At 37.9% G+C, this 21,287-nt stretch overlaps 1 protein-coding gene across 1 annotated transcript in view; it reads right to left on the bottom strand.

The window, feature by feature from the left end:
- The window catches only part of pudp (pseudouridine 5'-phosphatase), a 32,375-nt gene extending 15,430 nt beyond the window's left edge, over nt 1-16,945 (bottom strand). Inside the window, exons 1-3 of the mRNA XM_054623926.1 lie at nt 16,844-16,945; nt 12,592-12,810; nt 10,135-10,364 (exon numbers count right to left, since the gene is read on the bottom strand). Of these exons, the coding sequence (XP_054479901.1) occupies nt 10,135-10,364; nt 12,592-12,810; nt 16,844-16,913 (519 nt within the window). The 5' untranslated portion in view covers nt 16,914-16,945. The remainder of the gene's footprint in view (nt 1-10,134; nt 10,365-12,591; nt 12,811-16,843) is intronic.
- Nucleotides 16,946-21,287: the final 4,342 nt, after the last annotated feature.

Raw genomic sequence — 21,287 nt, forward strand, 5'->3', positions numbered from 1 at the left:
GATTATCATTTGCTGTCTTGATCTTATCTTGAGTGTGACAAGGAGCAATTCTCTATTTCCTCAATTAAACACTCCATCCTTACTAGCCCCTCTAGCACCCGGTATAAACCATAGACTATATATAAGAGCTTGCTTTATGGACTGTGTTTTTGAAGCCTCGAGATTGGAATTTTGGCCGTTGCCATTTTAGAAACCAATAAACGATAGTGACCATATTAGGTCCTATCCGCTTCACTTATCAGAAGCAGACGTTGTCGCCTGGTGTAAACTAGTAAAATGAGGGCTTGGTGATATATCAAAGTCAAAATGTTGTTTTCCTGTAAAATATCTACATTTAGGTCACTTTTAGTGAAAAGGTGATGCAATGTGTGGTTATACTGAATGTGCACCTGCTGCGATGACAGAAGTTGTCGCTCTACTTGTCTCCGCTAAACACAAGTCTCGCTGCCTCTGGCTATCAGGTCACAAACTATAACAACTATAACTAAGTTCAAGAGGGGCAGACTGAAAAAAGAGTCCGTACACTGATCCGAGCTCTTGGTTTGTTAAAGAGGTTTTATCTGGCAGTAAGAAATGAAACAGACGGGAGTCGACCAAACACTGGGCTGATTTGACGTGGTTAGTTTGTACCCACCAGATAGTTAACTCTAGCTAACAGATGTATGTAGATTAACAGCAACAGCAGAAAGAGATGAATTAGTGTGCACACTTTTCTCATAAAGTAATTGAAGCATCTGGTACTGACAGTGCAAATCTGTATGGAATATATCCCACATATGTGACCTGTTTTGGTTTTTTTATTCAAAATGCATATTAATGATAATTATTTTTGCATACATATTGAAAACATCATGTTTTAGTTGCGTTTTTTGTCTTTGTGCATTTTCTATAAAAAGGAAACAGTGAGATTGTGACACGTCCGGATTTGACAGAAATCCTTTCCTAACTCGTCTGGTTGTCTCTGTGTTGACTTGGATGTGCTACACTCATTTCTGCCGCTTTCTCTTGTCTCTCAGAGACGAAAAACAAGCCGGTGTTTTTTCCATCAGAGTTGAGATTAGGACAGGAAGAGCTGACAATTGGATGTGTGTTATTACCATCCGGCTGCTCCTGCTGTTTACCTCCTCCCTCTAGCCTCGCCTCTCCATCCTCCTCCCCTCCTCTGTCATGGAGCCGGAGTCAGGTAGTGACGCATCATCATTCGTTATTCCACTGAACACTCTGTCGATTCCCCCTCTGAGCCTCCGTTTCATATCTCATCAAGAAAAATGCCAGCCCTAACCGTGGCTGGCTCCAGATTAAAAAATCAGGTGTGCCGTGCCACAGGCAGACCTCTTTGCAGCAAGACGCCTTTCAAATAAGAGAAGAGGAGTTAGCGAGAATATATCACGTGGAAGCCTCAAATGTCCCTGTTCAATTAGGCTGTAAATATCAAAACGCAGTGTGAGGAAAATGCCACGATGGCTCACTTTTTGAATGATTTCTCTTTGAACGCACCTTGTTTTTCCATCATCCAGAAGCCACTTGTAAAGGCAGTCATTTATAGTTAAAATGTGATATAAGGTTGATATCACTTTTTACACCTGCCGAGTGATGAACATCTGAATTATCGTATTTGGAAAAAAAGACCGATTAAGAACCACATATAACTCTGCTCCTACTGTTCTTAAGGCTGGTACAGAAACTTAGAACATCACATTAATGCTTTGATCAGATAATGCCTCAGTAATAATTCTATTAATGTCACACTATTTCTTATATTCATGTTCTTTGTGGTCAAACATTGATAAACACTGACACAGTTCAGAACCTCAGCTCAGAAAAACGTGTAGTCTGCAAAGTAAAACATTGTGTAAGCCCAATAGTAATAGGTGGGGAAGCCCCCGAAACCTGTTCAAAACGGAAACCGGTTGTAAAGGAGTAAAAACCAGAGTATTGGCCCGGAGTTAACAGTTCTGCTACGGATACTTTCGAAGTTACAGAGTGAGACCTCAGCAGCCTCTCAGACCTCCTCTCTTTGTCTGTCAGTGGACGAGGTGAAGACTTGTGCTTTACAACTACATTGTCCTCCAGCAGAAGCTGAGAACTCCTGTTTCAAACTCAATAACACCCTGACAAGTTAAGGAGGAAACAGCCGTTGAGATTCCGTCGCGTGCTCTCTGGCCTCTCCACGCTACCTGCTGACAGCTCCTCCCACCGAACGTCAGTTATGCGCGTTCATGTGAATTCAGTTACATTGATAGGAAGACGAACAGTCCCACAGCCAATAAGAACGGAGAATCGGAGCCTCGCTCTGATTGGTCAAAGTGTACATGAGCGGTGGCAATTTTTGGGTGCGGCCCACAGAGGCAGGGGAGAGCAAAGTTATGAGCAGATATTCTCAGAGCACTTCACCTACATATAGCTGACTGGCTATTAGGACAGTTTTGCCAAATATTACAGTAAAGAAATTAATTAATTAATACCCACCCTAGCTTTAAGGAGGAAACAGCAGCAGCTTCTCACAACATCTGGACAACAAGCAGAACATCAGTCTGCAGAAATCCATCAGTTTTCTACTGATTGGAGATCAGTGGATCCATCCTCGTCCACTGCAGCTAACTGAGTCTGATCACAACAACAGGATAATCAAAGATAATCACTTAGCTAATTGTTTGTTATTCATCAGGGATTTATCAGAGATTAAGCAAGTTTCTTATTTTTCTGACCTCACTTCCTGTTCCATCTGCAATGTCCCCTAACTCATTAAGACGGAAAATGACCCAAAATATACTTTTTGAAAGAAGTAATGTAACTCTGTCTGAGTAATATTTACAAATGAGTGGAACCACGTGTGTGTATTAAGAGAACTTGATACTGGACTCCATGATTGCGTCCATTCAGTCCAATCAAAGTCCCTGCCCGTCCTGACGACTTCCCACAAAGACGTCATGCCCCTTAAAAAAGGCTTTGAGAACGTGTTTTACTAATAAGTAAATCCTACTACTACGTTTTGACCCTGAGGGTTTGTAAATCCTTGTACTTTGTCTTCAGTAAAGACTATCATTTCCAACGGCCTCCTGAGTGGTGCGGGTTTCTGTGCCTTTGAATTGTGACACGTCAGTTTAGTCCCTGAGGGTTCAGGGTTTAGGGCTTTAAGGGGGACACTGGGACTGGACCCAGGACTCACCACAAACAGACACCATATTTTTGCCTGCATGATTTCCTTTGATACATATTTAATGAGCATTGTTGAAGGGAGCCTGAGATCCCAAACTTCATCAACTATGACTGTTTTTCTGTACTTGTTGTGCATATGACATTAAAGAACTTGAAACTAATGTTCAATGCAATGAGTAATGCGAGTGGGCCGCTGTTAATAAGAATCACTTTATAGGAGAGAACATACTTTGATTTAAGAAAAAGAATTATATTAAATATTTCTCTCCTTTCTTTTTGGATTCATTTTCCAAGGGCATGTTGCTAATTCAACCCTTTAGCACGGCTGTCCTGAACAAAAGTGAACACAGAGGACGTGCTAGTTGAAGCAAATGCTTAGAAAAGGACAAGAAAAGTCCATGGTCTGGTTTCCCAGCCCTCTGACTGACTGAAGAAACTCTGAATGTGCCTGTTTAAAAGAAAAGACTTGTTCTGAATCCTCAGAATAAACTGAATAGCCCATTTATAATCTGAGAAAATGTCTTCATATTCATACAAATGGATCTCTTATGCAGCCTGAATAATACTGGTTGTTCTCAGGTACAGCACGATAACTATCGTATAAAAGTAAAGATTGTGTGAGGATTTGTGGTGGTGTCATAGTTTAGTCTAATATCTCCTCTGAACATGGAGGAACATGTGACACTGTGACACTGAATGTGTAGCATGGATAGCTTGTTCATTTGGAGGTGCTGGCAGTCAGAGCTACCGTTGGACTCCCTGTGTCTCTGGAGAGACAGCGGTGCGTTTACTGTCACTGGGAGCAGCTGTGGCCTCTTGAGAGAGTGACTGTGTGTCTTTGAGTAGTAGTGACAACTCGTGGTCGTAGCCGTGCTGTTTATTGTTGTTGAGTCTACTGTTCGTGAGCCCTAAATATCCTCATAAGCTCCAATATGCGGAAGTTATTGGCAGGCCCATTTGTTATGATTACTGCCCCAGAAAATGAATAAATGGTAACTGGACTGCATTAATGCAGCGCCTTTCTAGTCTTCCTACACTGAAAGCACTTTACACTACATGCAGCGTGCCAAACACTTGGGCTCTGGGGGTCTGAGACTCTTCAGACCCCGGTAAGCCTCAAAACCAACATTTCACCAGTCTCTAAAATCATAAAACAATTATTCGTCACTAGATTGTCTTTTAAAGCTTACTGCCCAGCAGATTTCATCATTCAAACTGTAAAACAAATGACACAGCCAGGCAGAGACACAACAGGTTGGAAGAAGTGAGCCTGTCTTCACGTCTGTTTGTGGACCTCGTAGACCCCCTTGGGACACATTTGATCCAGTGCCTTTCATGAGAGCCAGGATTAAAGCAGAACACTGTCTCTGCTGTTCTTCAGTAGCAGGACGGCTGTGAGAAGAAGCCGAGCCTAAGTCTGTGTGTTGGGTTTAAGAATCTGCTTTTGTGTGTCCAGTTAGAGAGACAGTGCGTTGTGTGGATTCTGTTGCAGGTCCTAGTTGTTGTGTTGTGTAGTTGGGGGAGTGGTCAGTGATGTGTGTGCTTAAACCACAGACGGTATATAAGAAGTGGATGCAGTCATCGTGATGTCATCCATTGGTCGGTGGACCGATGTTTTGAAGCCTCGAGAACCTTGGATTTCTGCCCGTCACCATGTGGTTGTTTTTTGCAACCAAGGAATAGAAGTTACCATATTTGGAATGCGAATTAGTGACGTTGAGACAGCGTAATCGTCTCTGGTAGCAGGAGTGATCTGTCAATCACAGTAGCCCCGCCTCTAAAGCATACCCTGCTCTATGGCCTGTTTGACTCTAAATAGAGCATCATTTACTAAATGAACATCATGCTGTATTGAAGAAGACTTGAGACCATAAACTCATATAGTAATTTGAGGTTCAGATTGTAGCCAAAGGAATTCTTCTCCTCTTTACTATTCTGCTTCGCAACGCGACCTTCAGGAGCCGGGGATCGATCCACCGATCTATCGATTAGAGGACGACCGGCTCTAACTCCTGAGCCTCTCCGGCCTCTCCGGCCCAATCCAAGACCCTCGAACCATCATTAGTCCAAAGCTACCCTTGTGTCCAATCAGTGATTAACCCTAACAGTAAGGATGAAGACACCATGTAACCGTTCATGTCTTACAGCCCAACACGTCACATGAAGATCCATATGACCATTTCATATCCGCCCCTTATGGGGAAAGTAGTGAAAGACAACACAAAAATGATTGAGACATTCATAAAACATTTATCTATTTTGTTCATATTGCACTACTTTCGTGAACCTAAGACTTTGGTTAACCCGTTTCAAGGACCAAAACAAATTGCCCACAGAGGTAAAGGTACATTTTCACAAGAAATTTGAAGATGTTTAAAAATTGCACTTCAGCTTTTGGCCCAAATTATCTCTTTACAATTTAATTCAATTTATTTGTACAGCCCAAAATCACAAATGTGCCTTTTTTTTTCAGCATACAACATCCTCTGTCCTTGGACCCTCCCATCGGATAAGGATAAACACAAAAGAGTCTCATATTGAGAGAGCTGAGATTGTTCTGCACATTTCAATATGAAACACGGGTATCAAAAGGTAAAAAAGGTGAATTTAAGAAAATATATAAACATGGAGGAAGTGGCGTTAGTCTAGGAGAACAGTCTATGTTACAGCACTTACTAACGGGGGACATTTACATGGAGAGAGCATGTTATATAAAAGCTGAAGGAGAAAGGCATTCATCAGTTACCATGGTGATTGACGGTTTCTGAGTATGAGGACAAGTAGCCTCTCGGGCCGCACTTCAAACTGCAAACACATCCCACCCTGTCCCCCATCACTGTGTGGATGTGAACAGACAGAAGACACTGATGACTGGTCCTTTACCAGCCTACCAATCAAATGAGTATCTTGTGGATGTTTTTGTGGATGTTCCAAGACAACTGAGTATTCATATCATTTCCTAGCTTCCAAAAACTACAGCTCCCATGAATTGGCGAACCCAGCAGCACGGTTAACTACGTCATGGTAACCGTTTCTTTCTTATCCCAGATATTCCTCCGAGCTCTAAAGTCCTTGTTCAGCGTTTCAGCTGTAGTGACAACAGCTTTGTCAACAGGTTTTCTATCTCCTGGAATAGATTTGGATGCTCCAGTTTCACTTCAGCTTTCACAATTCATCTTAAGAAAATCCATAAATCAGGAGCAGATGCTGAGATTCTAACATCTAGGAGACAGCGTGCAGCACATGAAGCATGTTCCTAGAGAGACACTAGGACATCACACAGTTAAGACTTTCTAACACAATGAAATTATACTAACAAAGCCGAGCGTATCATTCAATTACATATTCATTAGCAAGTTGTATACTGAGCAATGAGCAACGGCACATTTGTTTGAATTAGCATAATACTTCTTTTTTTTATTTTTCATGGAAATAGGTCAGGCCTCCCACTGTTATTTGGTGTCTTTTAGAGAGATATTTGGCAGCTATTTCAGACTCAACCCAGCGATCGCTTCCAGAGAGTCTGAAATCTTCAACAGCCTGAACCCTGAAAGCTGCTCTCGTCTGAGTGTCAGTGCAGAGAGCGCTGACATCAGGCCTGCTGCATTAGTGCAGATGGAACACATTAGTGCAAATAGAAAGGCCTGGGCTGACAAACAGACAGCCGAGTACAACTAGATATAGAACATACCGTCTGACATACCGTCTGACATACTGTTGACATACCGTCTGACATACCGTCTGACATACTGTTGACATACTGTCTGACATAGAGGCTTTCTGACATACTGTTGACATACGTGACATACTGTTGACATACCGTCTGACATACTGTTGACATACCATGACATAGGTCTGACATATGACATACGTCTGACATACTGTTGACATACTGTTGACATACTTCTGACATACTGTTGACATACTGCCCTGACATACATCGACATACCGCCTGACATGACATACTGTTGACATACCGTTGACATACTGTTGACATACGCCTGACATACCGTCTGACATACTGACATACTGTTGACATACTGTCTGACATACCTGTACCGTCTGACATACTGACATACCGTCGACATACTGTTGACATACCGTCAGACATACTGTTGACATACTGTCAGACATACTGTCTGACATACTGTCTGACATACTGTCTGACATACCGTCTGACATACTGTCTGACATACCGTCTGACATACTGTTGACATACCGTCAGACATTACATTACATTACAGTCATTTACCGTCTGACATAGGCATTTTGACATACCGTCTGACTGACATACTGTATGACATACATATCATTCACCTGACATTCACACACTGTTGACATACTGATGACAGGCTACCATCAAGGTGACATACTCTGACATAACATTCTGTTGACATCCAGTACTGTTGACATACCGATAGCCTTCAGGAGCAACTTTGACATAGTGTCTTGCCCAAGGACACATACTGCAGAATATCGAACCACCGACATACTGATTGAGAACTACCTTACTCTCCTTTACGCCTAGGACCCGGAGGACACCACTGGATTTGATGTTGACATACAACATACTGTTGACATACTGTTGACTGTTGACATACCGTTGACATACCGTCAGACATACTGTTGACATACCGCAGACATATGTTCTGACATACTGTCTGACATGTTGTTGACATACTGTCAGACATACTGTTGACATACAGAGCGACATTGTGACATACTGTTGACATACCGTTGACATACCGTCTGACATACTGTAGAGTTGACATACTGTTGACATACTGTTGACATACCGTCTGACATACTGTTGACATACTGTGTTGACATACTGTTGACATACTGTTGACATACTGTTGACATACCAGGGATCACACTGACGTCATCTGACATACTGTTGACATACCGTCTGACATACTGTCTGACATACTGTTGACATACTGTTGACATACTGTTGACATACTGTTGACATACGCTGACATACTGTATTGTTGAGACATACTGTCTGACATACTGTTGACATATGACATACCGTCTGACATATTGTTGATGACATACACTGATGACATATGACTGACATACATGTGACATACTGTTGACATACCGTAGACATACCGCAGACATACCGTCTGACATACTGTTGACATACTGTTGACATACTGTCTGACATACTGTTGACATACCGCAGACATACTGTCTGACATACTGTTGACATACGTTGACATACCGTCTGACATACCGTGACATACCGTCTGACATACTGTTGACATACTGTTGGCATACCGTCTGACATACTGTTGACATACCGTTGACATACCGTCAGACATACTGTTGACATACCGTCTGACATACTGTTGACATACCGCAGACATACCGCAGACATACCGTCTGACATACTGTCTGACATACTGTTGACATACCGTTGACATACTGTTGACATACCGTCAGACATACTGTTGACATACCGTAGACATACCGCAGACATACCGTCTGACATACTGTTGACATACCGTCTGACATACTGTTGACATACTGTCTGACATACTGTTGACATACTGTTGACATACTGTCTGACATACTGTTGACATACCGCAGACATACTGTCTGACATACTGTTGACATACCGTTGACATACTGTTGACAGACCGCTGACATACTGTCTGACATACTGTTGACATACTGTTGACATACCGCAGACATACTGTTGACATACCGTCAGACATACTGTTGACAGACCGCTGACATACTGTCTGACATACTGTTGACATACCGTTGACATACTGTTGACATACCGTTGACATACTGTTGACATACCGTTGACATACTGTTGACATACTGTTGACATACTGTTGACATACTGTTGACGTATAGTTCTACGTCTCATCTACATCTGCTGCTGGTTCCAGTCATCTATCCATGTTATTTATCCAGTCTGAGAAATACCCTCGGGACTAGAGCCAGAGGAAATACATAAATGACGTAAGTGAATTAAATACAGATAGTGAGTGGCCACTTTATCAGGTAGAGAATGAAACCTGATCGAGTAGAGCAGCTGGGCTCATAAACTCTGTTCATTAACACTCTACCTGTTGAATAGGACGCATTAGAGGTGTTTATATTGATTTGGCCATCCCATTTAAAAGCATGACAGTTTAAAAATATGAGAAAGATATTTCAATTGCAGTGCAGTACTACAACAACACTAACGGTGACGATAATAAAGAGACATGAATTAACACATATTAGACTGGCCATTAGAAGGTAGAATATGAGCTAGAGCTGCTATATGAGATGGCATTAGAGTGTATAGACAACAACACTGGACAAAACCCCAAAAAGTAACAAGTAAGAAAGCACTGACAGGATAGAAAACACAATTCTGTCCAATCAGGAACCAAAATGGTTGTCCACATCTTCTCAGTTTTGCTAAATGTGCTTTCTGTGTTTGTGTTCCTTAATGCTGCAGTATCGTATTTAATGTTTTGGTATTTGAAATGTTTTGTGTGGTGAAATCCTGTGTTATAAGGAATATTGTGTGATGTGAAACGTTGCATGTTATTAAATGGTGTGTTATGTGACATTAGTTTACTCGTATGCCCGTTTCTCCAGCTGACTAACGTTACAACATTTGTTTTAAGGCGGATTTGTGCATCACAGTCCCGCATTCGACAAGGTGATCTGCATTAGAGCTTCATCTGTCACATCAGACCATCCGTCTTTACTGCATGTTGGTGTTGTTTACATTTTATAACACAATTGAACATGTTTTTAAAGTTTTCAATAGTTATTCAAACATGTGTATTTGTGACACTGTTGGAAGGAGCCTGAGGCGAACACTCATATACACTAAGCTGCATTTAACTGCATTGAGATATCACTACGCTTCAAAAACACTGGAGCAGTGGATCAACCAATCAGAGGCCACATGGAGATGAACTAACAGGACCTAAAATGTGGTAGACCTGTAGAGCGTACCTTCTCTGGAGAAGCTGGAGGGTTGAACCTGCGGGCACAGACCAGGAAGGAGTCGGGTTCAGGTTTGCTGTTCTTCACCTCGGGATCATCGCCCAGAACGACGTGGTCGAACAGAGCGAAGAAGTCTCCGTGTTGACTCGTCTTCAGCTTGAAGGTGGCGCCGGCGGAGCTGGTGGCCACTGCGATGGGGATTCTGTGCTTCTTCAGATGGAGCACCAGCTTCTCCACACCTGGTGGATCATGAGGTTACAGAATGAGACTCGAGGTTAGATTAGTACATGACTATACAGGCTAGAAATCCATGTTCATATGGAGCCAACTTCAAAGTCCACAGGGTCGTTTCATACTACGAGCTCACAGATCATCTCATTGGGTTTATTAAAAATATAACTTGAAAACGAATCTGTATTATTTGAGACCTTACAGAACCCTATAGCTCCACTCTGAATACTTTAGTTATACATTTTGGATCTTTGTGTTTCCTGAGCCTCATCAATTGCTTATTTTTCACTGGATTGGGTTGAAATTTGTACTGAGCATCCAAGAACCCCAAAGGATCATTAGCATTCATTATGTGTTCAGGTTAACAGTTGTTGCTGATGTTTTACAGTTATCAAGTTTATCATTTATCGGAACAAAGAATAACTATCTCCACTAGTCATTTTTTTAGATACTGTGTAGTATCAATGTTGTTCTTTCACAAGTTATTTCGCCCTGACTACATTATCTTAAATATAGCTGCAATTTTTTTAAGATATTTTGACTGGATATTTTTATGACACACAAAAAATATATTATAAAAATATATATATTTGTCATTTAATTTGTTTTGTTAATGAACATGTCTTAGATTTTCAACATAGACAAACGGTTTTAGTTTGTTTCCTGTTTTATTTTGAAGTTCTCTGCCTCTTGTGTTCACTTCACTTCCTGCCTTTGTATGTTTTCCCGCCTTTGTAATTGTCTGCTCCGCCCCTGATTGGATCCACCTGTGGTTTATTAAGTCTCACCAGCCTTGTTGTGTTTCTCCACCAATCAGCTGTCAGCCCTCATGTCTGCCCACCTGTGTCTGGTTGTCTGATTAGGTTCTTGTGTATTTATAGTCCTGTCTTCAGTCTGCTGGTTGTTGGTTCTTCTGTTGTGTCTGCTGTGGTCCTGTTGGACATAACTTGTTCCTGTTTCACGTCTTTTTCTCTGTTGGATTTTCCGTCACTACTTTTGACATCGCCTGCATGTACGCTTTGTTTGGACTCTTATTTTGATTAAATCACCGTTAATTATTCCTAAACTGTGTGAAATGGGTTTTGAGTTAAGGAACCAAGATTATTATTTTGTCCAGACACAACGCTCCAGATGACATCATCAGCGAAACACCACAACATTACCAATTGTAAAAGCATATTTCAGAAAACTTTGAAATAAAACCACAGGCAGCAAGAAATATGAAACAATAGCTATTTTTAAAAGAACATTAAAATAGAATAGTAAAACATATTTCATTATTCATGAGATCTATGGAACTCAAAGTGTTTGCAGGACTAAATATCTCTTGATGTGATATAAATATTAATATTACACAGAGTCTAAATCCTGTTGAAAGGAAGTGAAAATGAGTTAAGATATTCACTAAACATTCTTAAATATGTATTATTTATTTGATTACTGTTAAACATTCAGCAAAAACTATTGACACCAATAATTAAAGTGGCTTGACACAAACTTCCCCCCCAAAAAAATAAATCATGACATTATAAAACCTTATTTGGAGTAGAGCTATAGGATTAGGATTTGGTCCCATGAATATGTTTTCACATCTTTCTTTTTTCTGAGAAAATCCATGACATGAGCTGGTCTATAAATACCGAACAGTAAGTGAATATGTTAAAAAAAAAAGAAAAAGAAAAGTTTGCTTCCAATGCTGAGCAGAGAGCAGAGCAGTTCTGGGAGATTTGAATGTACAGTTTAAGGACGACAGTCTATAAGATGTAATAAAAACGTGTGTGTGGTGAAGAGAACATGTAGGCTGATGAACCAGTAAACACTTCTGTTCCATATCTCAGCTGTACCCAACTCTGACCGGTATTTAGTCCACTTATCAAGACTAAGTATGACACAAAGTTCTAAAGGCAGACAAGACATGGGCTCTCTGTTGTTCCACCATGTCATCAGTCACAGGATGATGTATATCTGTATCTATCTCTATATCTATCTGAGATAGAACTCTTCTACTCGTCTGTACCTACAGCTCAGATTGTAGACTCAGAGGAGGGAAAGTTCTGAAGAGAAACTAATAAAGTTTGTCCACAATAACCAACATTTATTCAACAGCTGAACATCAGACGCTGAAAACAATCATGTCCATATCATGTACTACTTCAACATATGGCACCAGCCTTTCACTGTCTATGTGTCAGTATCATCAGTGAGGGCCAGATACATGTGGTACATGAGGAATACCTGGCATGAGTTTGGCTGAGGGGAAGATCCTGTCCTGTATCAGTCTGCTCTCAGCCAGGAGTTCCTCGGCTGTCATGGGAAGCTCCAGAGCGTCCCGGATCATCCGGGCTCCATCCAGAGCCTTTTTCCCCATCACCGTGGCCTTCAGGGCCCAGGTGTACTGCTTCCCAAAGCGCTCACAGATCTCCTGGAAGGACACCGTGTACAGACGCTCCGTGTCTGGAGTGAGAAAATACAAAAAGGAAAATGAATGCCTTTCAGTCACATGACATCTAAGATATGAATGGAGCATAACACAATTCATTTGTGTCTATTTTTGAAAATGAACAGAGACTATAACATCAAACTAGTCTATTAAAAAAACAAATGTAGGCTTTTAAAGACGCTGTATTAAGGGGTAGGGTTCTGTCTGAAGAGACTTCTAACAGTGTAAGGTTAGTTAAAGACACTGTATAAAGTCAGGTTAGTTATAGACACTGTATAAAGTCAGGTTAGTTATAGACACTGTATAAAGTCAGGTTAGTTATAGACACTGTATGAAGTCAGGTTAGTTATAGACACTGTATAAAGTCAGGTTAGTTATAGACACTGTATAAAGTCAGGTTAGTTATAGACACTGTATAAAGTCAGGTTAGTTATAGACACTGTATAAAGTCAGGTTAGTTATAGACACTGTATAAAGTCAGGTTAGTTATAGACACTGTATAAAGTCAGGTTAGTTATAGACACTGTATAAAGTCAGGTTAGTTATAGACACTGTATAAAGTCAGGTTAGTTATAGACACTGTATAAAGTCAGGTTAGTTAAAGACACTGTATAAAGTCAGGTTAGTTATAGACACTGTATAAAGTCAGGTTAGTTATAGACACTGTATAAAGTCAGGTTAGTTAAAGTCAGGCTAGTTAAAGTCAGGTTAGTTATAGACACTGTATAAAGTCAGGTTAGTTATAGACACTGTATAAAGTCAGGTTAGTTATAGACACTGTATAAAGTCAGGTTAGTTATAGACACTGTATAAAGTCAGGTTAGTTAAAGACACTGTATAAAGTCAGGTTAGTTATAGACACTGTATAAAGTCAGGTTAGTTATAGACACTGTATAAAGTCAGGTTAGTTATAGACACTGTATAGAGTCAGGTTAGTTAAAGTCAGGTTAGTTATAGACACTGTATAAAGTCAGGTTAGTTATAGACACTGTATAAAGTCAGGTTAGTTATAGACACTGTATAAAGTCAGGTTAGTTATAGACACTGTATAAAGTCAGGTTAGTTATAGACACTGTATAGAGTCAGGTTAGTTAAAGTCAGGCTAGTTAAAGTCAGGTTAGTTATAGACACTGTATAAAGTCAGGTTAGTTATAGACACTGTATAAAGTCAGGTTAGTTATAGACACTGTATAAAGTCAGGTTAGTTATAGACACTGTATAAAGTCAGGTTAGTTATAGACACTGTATAAAGTCAGGTTAGTTATAGACACTGTATAAAGTCAGGTTAGTTATAGACACTGTATAAAGTCAGGTTAGTTATAGACACTGTATAAAGTCAGGTTAGTTAAAGACACTGTATAAAGTCAGGTTAGTTATAGACACTGTATAAAGTCAGGTTAGTTATAGACACTGTATAAAGTCAGGTTAGTTATAGACACTGTATAGAGTCAGGTTAGTTAAAGTCAGGTTAGTTATAGACACTGTATAAAGTCAGGTTAGTTATAGACACTGTATAGAGTCAGGTTAGTTAAAGTCAGGCTAGTTAAAGTCAGGTTAGTTATAGACACTGTATAAAGTCAGGTTAGTTATAGACACTGTATAAAGTCAGGTTAGTTATAGACACTGTATAAAGTCAGGTTAGTTATAGACACTGTATAAAGTCAGGTTAGTTATAGACACTGTATAAAGTCAGGTTAGTTATAGACACTGTATAAAGTCAGGTTAGTTAAAGACACTGTATTCAGGTTAGTTATAGACACTGTATAAAGTCAGGTTAGTTATAGACACTGTATAAAGTCAGGTTAGTTATAGACACTGTATAAAGTCAGGTTAGTTATAGACACTGTATAAAGTCAGGTTAGTTATAGACACTGTATAAAGTCAGGTTAGTATAGACACTGTATAAAGTCAGGTTAGTTATAGACACTGTATAAAGTCAGGTTAGTTATAGACACTGTATAAAGTCAGGTTAGTTATAGACACTGTATAAAGTCAGGTTAGTTATAGACACTGTATAAAGTCAGGTTAGTTATAGACACTGTATAAAGTCAGGTTAGTTAAAGACACTGTATGTCAGGTTATAAGACACTGTATAAAGTCAGGTTAGTTAAAGACACTGTATAAAGTCAGGTTAGTTATAGACACTGTATAAAGTCAGGTTAGTTATAGACACTGTATAAAGTCAGGTTAGTTATAGACACTGTATAAAGTCAGGTTAGTTATAGACACTGTATAAAGTCAGGTTAGTTAAAGACACTGTATAAAGTCAGGTTAGTTAAAGACACTGTATAAAGTCAGGTTAGTTATAGACACTGGATGAAGTCAGGTTAGTTAAAGTCAGGTTAGTTAAAGACACTGTATAAAGTCAGGTTAGTTATAGACACTGTATAAAGTCAGGTTAGTTATAGACACTGTATGAAGTCAGGTTAGTTATAGACACTGTATAAAGTCAGGTTAGTTAAAGACACTGTATAAAGTCAGGTTAGTTATAGACACTGTATAAAGTCAGGTTAGTTAAAGACACTGTATAAAGTCAGGTTAGTTATAGACACTGTATAAAGTCAGGTTAGTTATAGACACTGTATAAAGTCAGGTTAGTTATAGACACTGTATAAAGTCAGGTTAGTTATAGACACTGTATAAAGTCAGGTTAGTTAAAGTCAGGCTAGTTAAAGTCAGGTTAGTTATAGACACTGTATAAAGTCAGGTTAGTTAGAGTCAGGTTAGTTTAGACACTGTATAAAGTCAGGTTAGTTAGAGTCAGGTTAGTTATAGTCAGGTTAGTTAGAGTCAGGTTAGTTAAAGACACTGTATGAAGTCAGGCTAGTTAAAGTCAGGCTAGTTAGAGTCAGGCTAGTTAGAGTCAGGTTAGTTAAAGTCAGGTTAGTTAGAGTCAGGTTAGTTATAGACACTGTATAAAGACACTGTATGAAGTCAGGCTAGTTAAAGTCAGGCTAGTTAGAGTCAGGCTAGTTAGAGTCAGGTTAGTTATAGACACTGTTAAAGTCACTAGTTAGAAGTCAGGTTAGTTATAGACACTAAAGTCATAGTTAGAGTCAGGCTAGTTAGAGTCAGGCTAGTTAGAGTCAGGTTAGTTATAGACACTGTATAGAGTCAGGTTAGTTAAAGTCAGGCTAGTTAGAGTCAGGTTAGTTAAAGTCAGGTTAGTTAGAGTCAGGTTAGTTATAGACACTAAAGTCAGGTTAGTTAAGACACTGTATAAGTCAGTTATACACTGTAAAGTCAGGTTAGTTAAAGTCAGGTTAGTTAGAGTCAGGTTAGTTATAGACACTGTATAAAGTCAGGTTAGTTAGAGTCAGGTTAGTTATAGACACTGTATAAAGTCAGGCTAGTTAGAGTCAGGTTAGTTAGAGTCAGGTTAGTTATAGACACTGTATAAAGACACTGTATGAAGTCAGGCTAGATAAAGTCAGGTTAGTTAGAGTCAGGTTAGTTATAGACACTGTATAAAGTCAGGTTAGTTAGAGTCAGGTTAGTTATAGACACTGTATAAAGTCAGGCTAGTTAGAGTCAGGTTAGTTATAGACACTGTATAGAGTCAGGCTAGTTAGAGTCAGGTTAGTTATAGACACTGTATAGAGTCAGGTTAGTTAGACACTGTATAAAGTCAGGTTAGTTATAGACACTGTATAGAGTCAGGTTAGTTAGAGTCAGGTTAGTTATAGACACTGTATAAAGTCAGGTTAGTTAGAGTCAGGTTAGTTATAGAGTCAGGCTAGTTAGAGTCAGGTTAGTTAGAGTCAGGTTAGTTATAGACACTGTATAAAGACACTGTATAGAGTCAGGTTAGTTAGAGTCAGGTTAGTTAGAGTCAGGTTAGTTAGAGTCAGGCTAGTTAGAGTCAGGCTAGTTAGAGTCAGGCTAGTTAGAGTCAGGTTAGTTATAGACACTGTATAAAGTCAGGTTAGTTAGAGTCAGGTTAGTTATAGACACTGTATAGTTAAGACACTGTATGAAGTCAGGTTAGTTAGAGTCAGGCTAGTTAGAGTCAGGTTAGTTAGAGTCAGGCTAGAGTCAGGTTCACACCTAGCAGCAGCCCGTCCATGTCGAACACCACGTGGCTCGCGGGTCTGTGGTCGCTGTCAGAAGCAGACATGTTGGCTCGAGCTGGTTCCGCGTTGAGGGCGGAAGAAGAAGCGTTCTCTCCTCCGCGCAAAGGCCTCTGGGTAATGAAGTCCTGACGCAGGACAGCGTTCTGTCCTCAGCGGAAAGGCCTCTGGGTAATGAAGTCCTGACGCAGGACAGCGTTCTGTCCTCAGCGCAGTGGCCTCTGGGTAATGAAGTCCTGACGCAGGCCAGAGTCCTCTCCTCAGCGCAAAGGCCTCTGGGTAATGAAGTCCTGAGGCAGGCCAGCGTTCTCTCCTCAGCGCAGTGGCCTCTGGGTAATGAAGTCCTTATTATTAGGCATGTTTTATTCTTATTATATATTCTTCAGCGCAGTTATTATGCAAGTCCTTGTTTTAGCTTATTATATAATCTTATTATATTTTATATTTTTATTATTATTCTTATTATATATGTTATGGATGTTTTATTCTTATTATATATTTTTATTATTATGCATGTTATGGATGTTTTATTATTATTATATGTTTTATTCTTATTATATATGCATTGTTATGGATGTTTTATTCTTATTATATATTCTTATTATTATGCATTTTATGGATGTTTTATTCTTATTATATATTCTTATTATTATGCATTTTATGGATGTTTTATTCTTATTATATATTCTTATTATTATGCATTTTATGGATGTTTTATTCTTATTATATATTCTTATTATTATGCATTTTATGGATGTTTTATTCTTATTATATATTCTTATTATTATGCATTTTATGGATGTTTTATTCTTATTTATATTCTTATTATTATGCATTTTATGGATGTTTTATTCTTATTATATATTCTTATTATTATGCATTTTATGGATGTTTTATTCTTATTATATATCTTATTATTATGCATTTTATGGATGTTTTATTCTTATTATATAATCTTATTATTATGCATTTTATGGATGTTTTATTCTTATTATATATCCTTATTATTATGCATTTTATGGATGTTTTATTCTTATTATATATCTTATTATTATGCATTTTATGGATGTTTTATTCTTATTATATATCCTTATTATTATGCATTTTATGGATGTTTTATTCTTATTATATAATCTTATTATTATGCATTTTATGGATGTTTTATTCTTATTATATATTCTTATTATTATGCATTTTATGGATGTTTTATTCTTATTATATATTCTTATTATTATGCATTTTATGGATGTTTTATTCTTATTATATATTCTTATTATTATGCATTTTATGGATGTTTTATTCTTATTATATATTCTTATTATTATGCATTTTATGGATGTTTTATTCTTATTATATATTCTTATTATTATGCATTTTATGGATGTTTTATTCTTATTATATATTCTTATTATTATGCATGTTATGGATGTTTTATTCTTATTATATATTCTTATTATTATGCATTTTATGGATGTTTTATTCTTATTATATATTCTTATTATTATGCATTTTATGGATGTTTTATTATTATTTATTATATGTTTTATTCTTATTATATATTCTTATTTATGCATGTTATGGATGTTTTATTCTTATTATATATTCTTATTATTATGCATTTTATGGATGTTTAATTCTTTTATATTCTTATTATTTATTATATATTCTTATTATTATTCTTATTTATGCATTTTATGGATGTTTTATTCTTATTATATATTCTTATTATTATGCATTTTATGGATGTTTTATTCTTATTATATATTCTTATTATTATGCATTTTATGGATGTTTTATTCTTATTATATATTCTTATTATTATGCATTTTATGGATGTTTTATTCTTATTATATATTCTTATTATTATGCATTTTATGGATGTTTTATTCTTATTATATATTCTTATTATTATGCATTTTATGGATGTTTTATTCTTATTATATATTCTTATTATTATGCATTTTATGGATGTTTTATTCTTATTATATATTCTTATTATTATGCATTTTATGGATGTTTAATTCTTATTATATATTCTTATTATTATGCATTTATGGATGTTTTATTCTTATTATATATCCTTATTATCATGCATTTTATGGATGTTTTATTCTTATTATATAATCTTATTATTATGCATGTTATGGATGTTTTATTCTTATTATATATTCTTATTATTATGCATTTTATGGATGTTTTATTCTTATTATATATTCTTATTATTATGCATTTTATGGATGTTTTATTCTTATTATATATTCTTATTATTATGCATTTTATGGATGTTTTATTCTTATTATATATTCTTATTATTATGCATGTTATGGATGATTTATTCTTATTATATATTCTTATTATTATGCATTTATGAGCTTGTTTATTGTTTGACATTATTACACAGCCAGGGTAAAATATGTCTGTGTATTAATGAATTACATTTCTTTACTTACATGTTTAGAAACAACAACACACAAATATATACAACACACAAATATATACAACAACACGCAAATATATACAACACACAAATATATACAACACACAAATATATACACAAATCAATGTGGAAAGATTTAAACTCAGTTATACTTTCTTTAAGGACAGTAGCAGAGACGAGAATATTGATGAGAACATATTTAGATCTGTTATAATGCAGGTTTCACCACCATGCAAACATATGAATATAGATATATGGATATATAGATATATAGATGGATGGATGGATGGATGGATATATGGATGGATGGATGGATGGATGGATGGATGGATATATGATGGATGGATGGATGGATGGATGGATGGATGGATGGATGGATGGATGGATGGATGGATGAATGGATAGATAGCTATCCTGACTTTTAATCCTGTCTGGGTGAAGTAGCAACACTGGATCACAAATCTCCCATGATGCAACTCAATTGTATATTTCTGTTTCACTATTAAAAGCCCATCCTTTCTATAATAAATTCATAGACACTAACTGTGACTAATACACTGACTTATGTGTAACTTCACATCTACATCTTTTGAACGCTCTCTCTTACATAAGACATTCAAGTTCTCAGCACAGATCTATAATGTGGTTCATCTACATGTAAAATAACAAATGTCTTTATTAAATTAGATTCAGAGTACATCTAACTCCTCCGTTCTCCACAGTGCGTCACAGAGAAGGGCCACTGCAAATGACTGACAAAAGGCTGTTCTCTGCATTGTTAGCAGCTCTGCCACATTTCCCTGAATAATTGGAAGCTCCATGTTAACAGAGTTCTCCTTGTTAGTGTGAAATGTCAGGGGGAATGAGAGAACCCTGTAACCTGGACAATCGAATGGCTTTATGGATCTCAGGTCTAATTGGTGGACGGTGAGAATGAAATGGAGGCTTTGAGTCCGGATCAGTGTGCTCCGTGCCAAACTGCGTAGTTTAGGGAATTGTCCAGACTGAGCGTGGAACTCTGAGTAGGAGCAAGAACCTTGTGCTTCACTGAGGAAACCTTGTTCTGTTCATGAGTGCAGAGAAAACTGCACTAAAACTGAGTGGAAGCCGGATGATTCTTCCAATCCCACAAATCAGCACAACAAAAAAGATGACAGTCTTGAAGAGGTAGCGGGATGTTGCTATGAAGCTAGCCCGGAGCGCCTGAAACAGTGTGTCTGTAGATATAAATAGTGAGGTGTTAAAAGCACAGCTCGCTTCACGTCTCCCTCTGGAGAGCTGCAGAGACATTCACAGCCTTTGTTTGCTACCTAATTATTACACTGGGATCTGTGTATGAACATTGTTCTTTTCATTACGGTGAGTGTAGTCTGCTTTGATATGATGAATCACAGTTAATGGTGAATTGATCCAGACACTGATTGGTTCAACTCGTTTTAACCTCTTAACCCCTAAATTCCTCCTGTGTATTTCCATGCAGCTTTTGATGCAAACTATTAATTCTCTACAAAATTCTGCAACAAAGATTGACTGGTTCCTTGCCAGCCCTTTCTTCCTCCCACTCGGCGAGGTGTAGAGGTTTTTTCGATGTTAAAATACTACCGACTAGCTAGATTTGTTGGAATACTGAAGGTGATATCCTTTAACACAAAGCCTGTCTTCAAGATGGGCCACAGGGTCAAAACCTAAAACAGGAGCCACCTTAAAGGTGCACTATTCTGGATCGGGAGACCTTCTATTCCCTCTCAACGGCTCTCAACATGGCGACAGCTGAGCTGGCAGTGCAGACGAGGACAAAAGTGCTGACAGAGCTAACAGTGTTAACCTGAGAGAGAACCCGAGGGCGGTGCTATGCTCCTCAATGACGTTATCGGCTGTAGCCACGTGGAAAGTGGAAACCGTGAGCTAGCCAGTGGGGCACGCTGACATGCACTAACATGAAAAAACACTAAAAGCAAGAACAGCTGGCGGCTACGTCGATAAA

Source organism: Anoplopoma fimbria, chromosome 22 (assembly GCF_027596085.1).
Source record: "Anoplopoma fimbria isolate UVic2021 breed Golden Eagle Sablefish chromosome 22, Afim_UVic_2022, whole genome shotgun sequence".
Lineage (NCBI taxonomy): Eukaryota > Metazoa > Chordata > Actinopteri > Perciformes > Anoplopomatidae > Anoplopoma > Anoplopoma fimbria.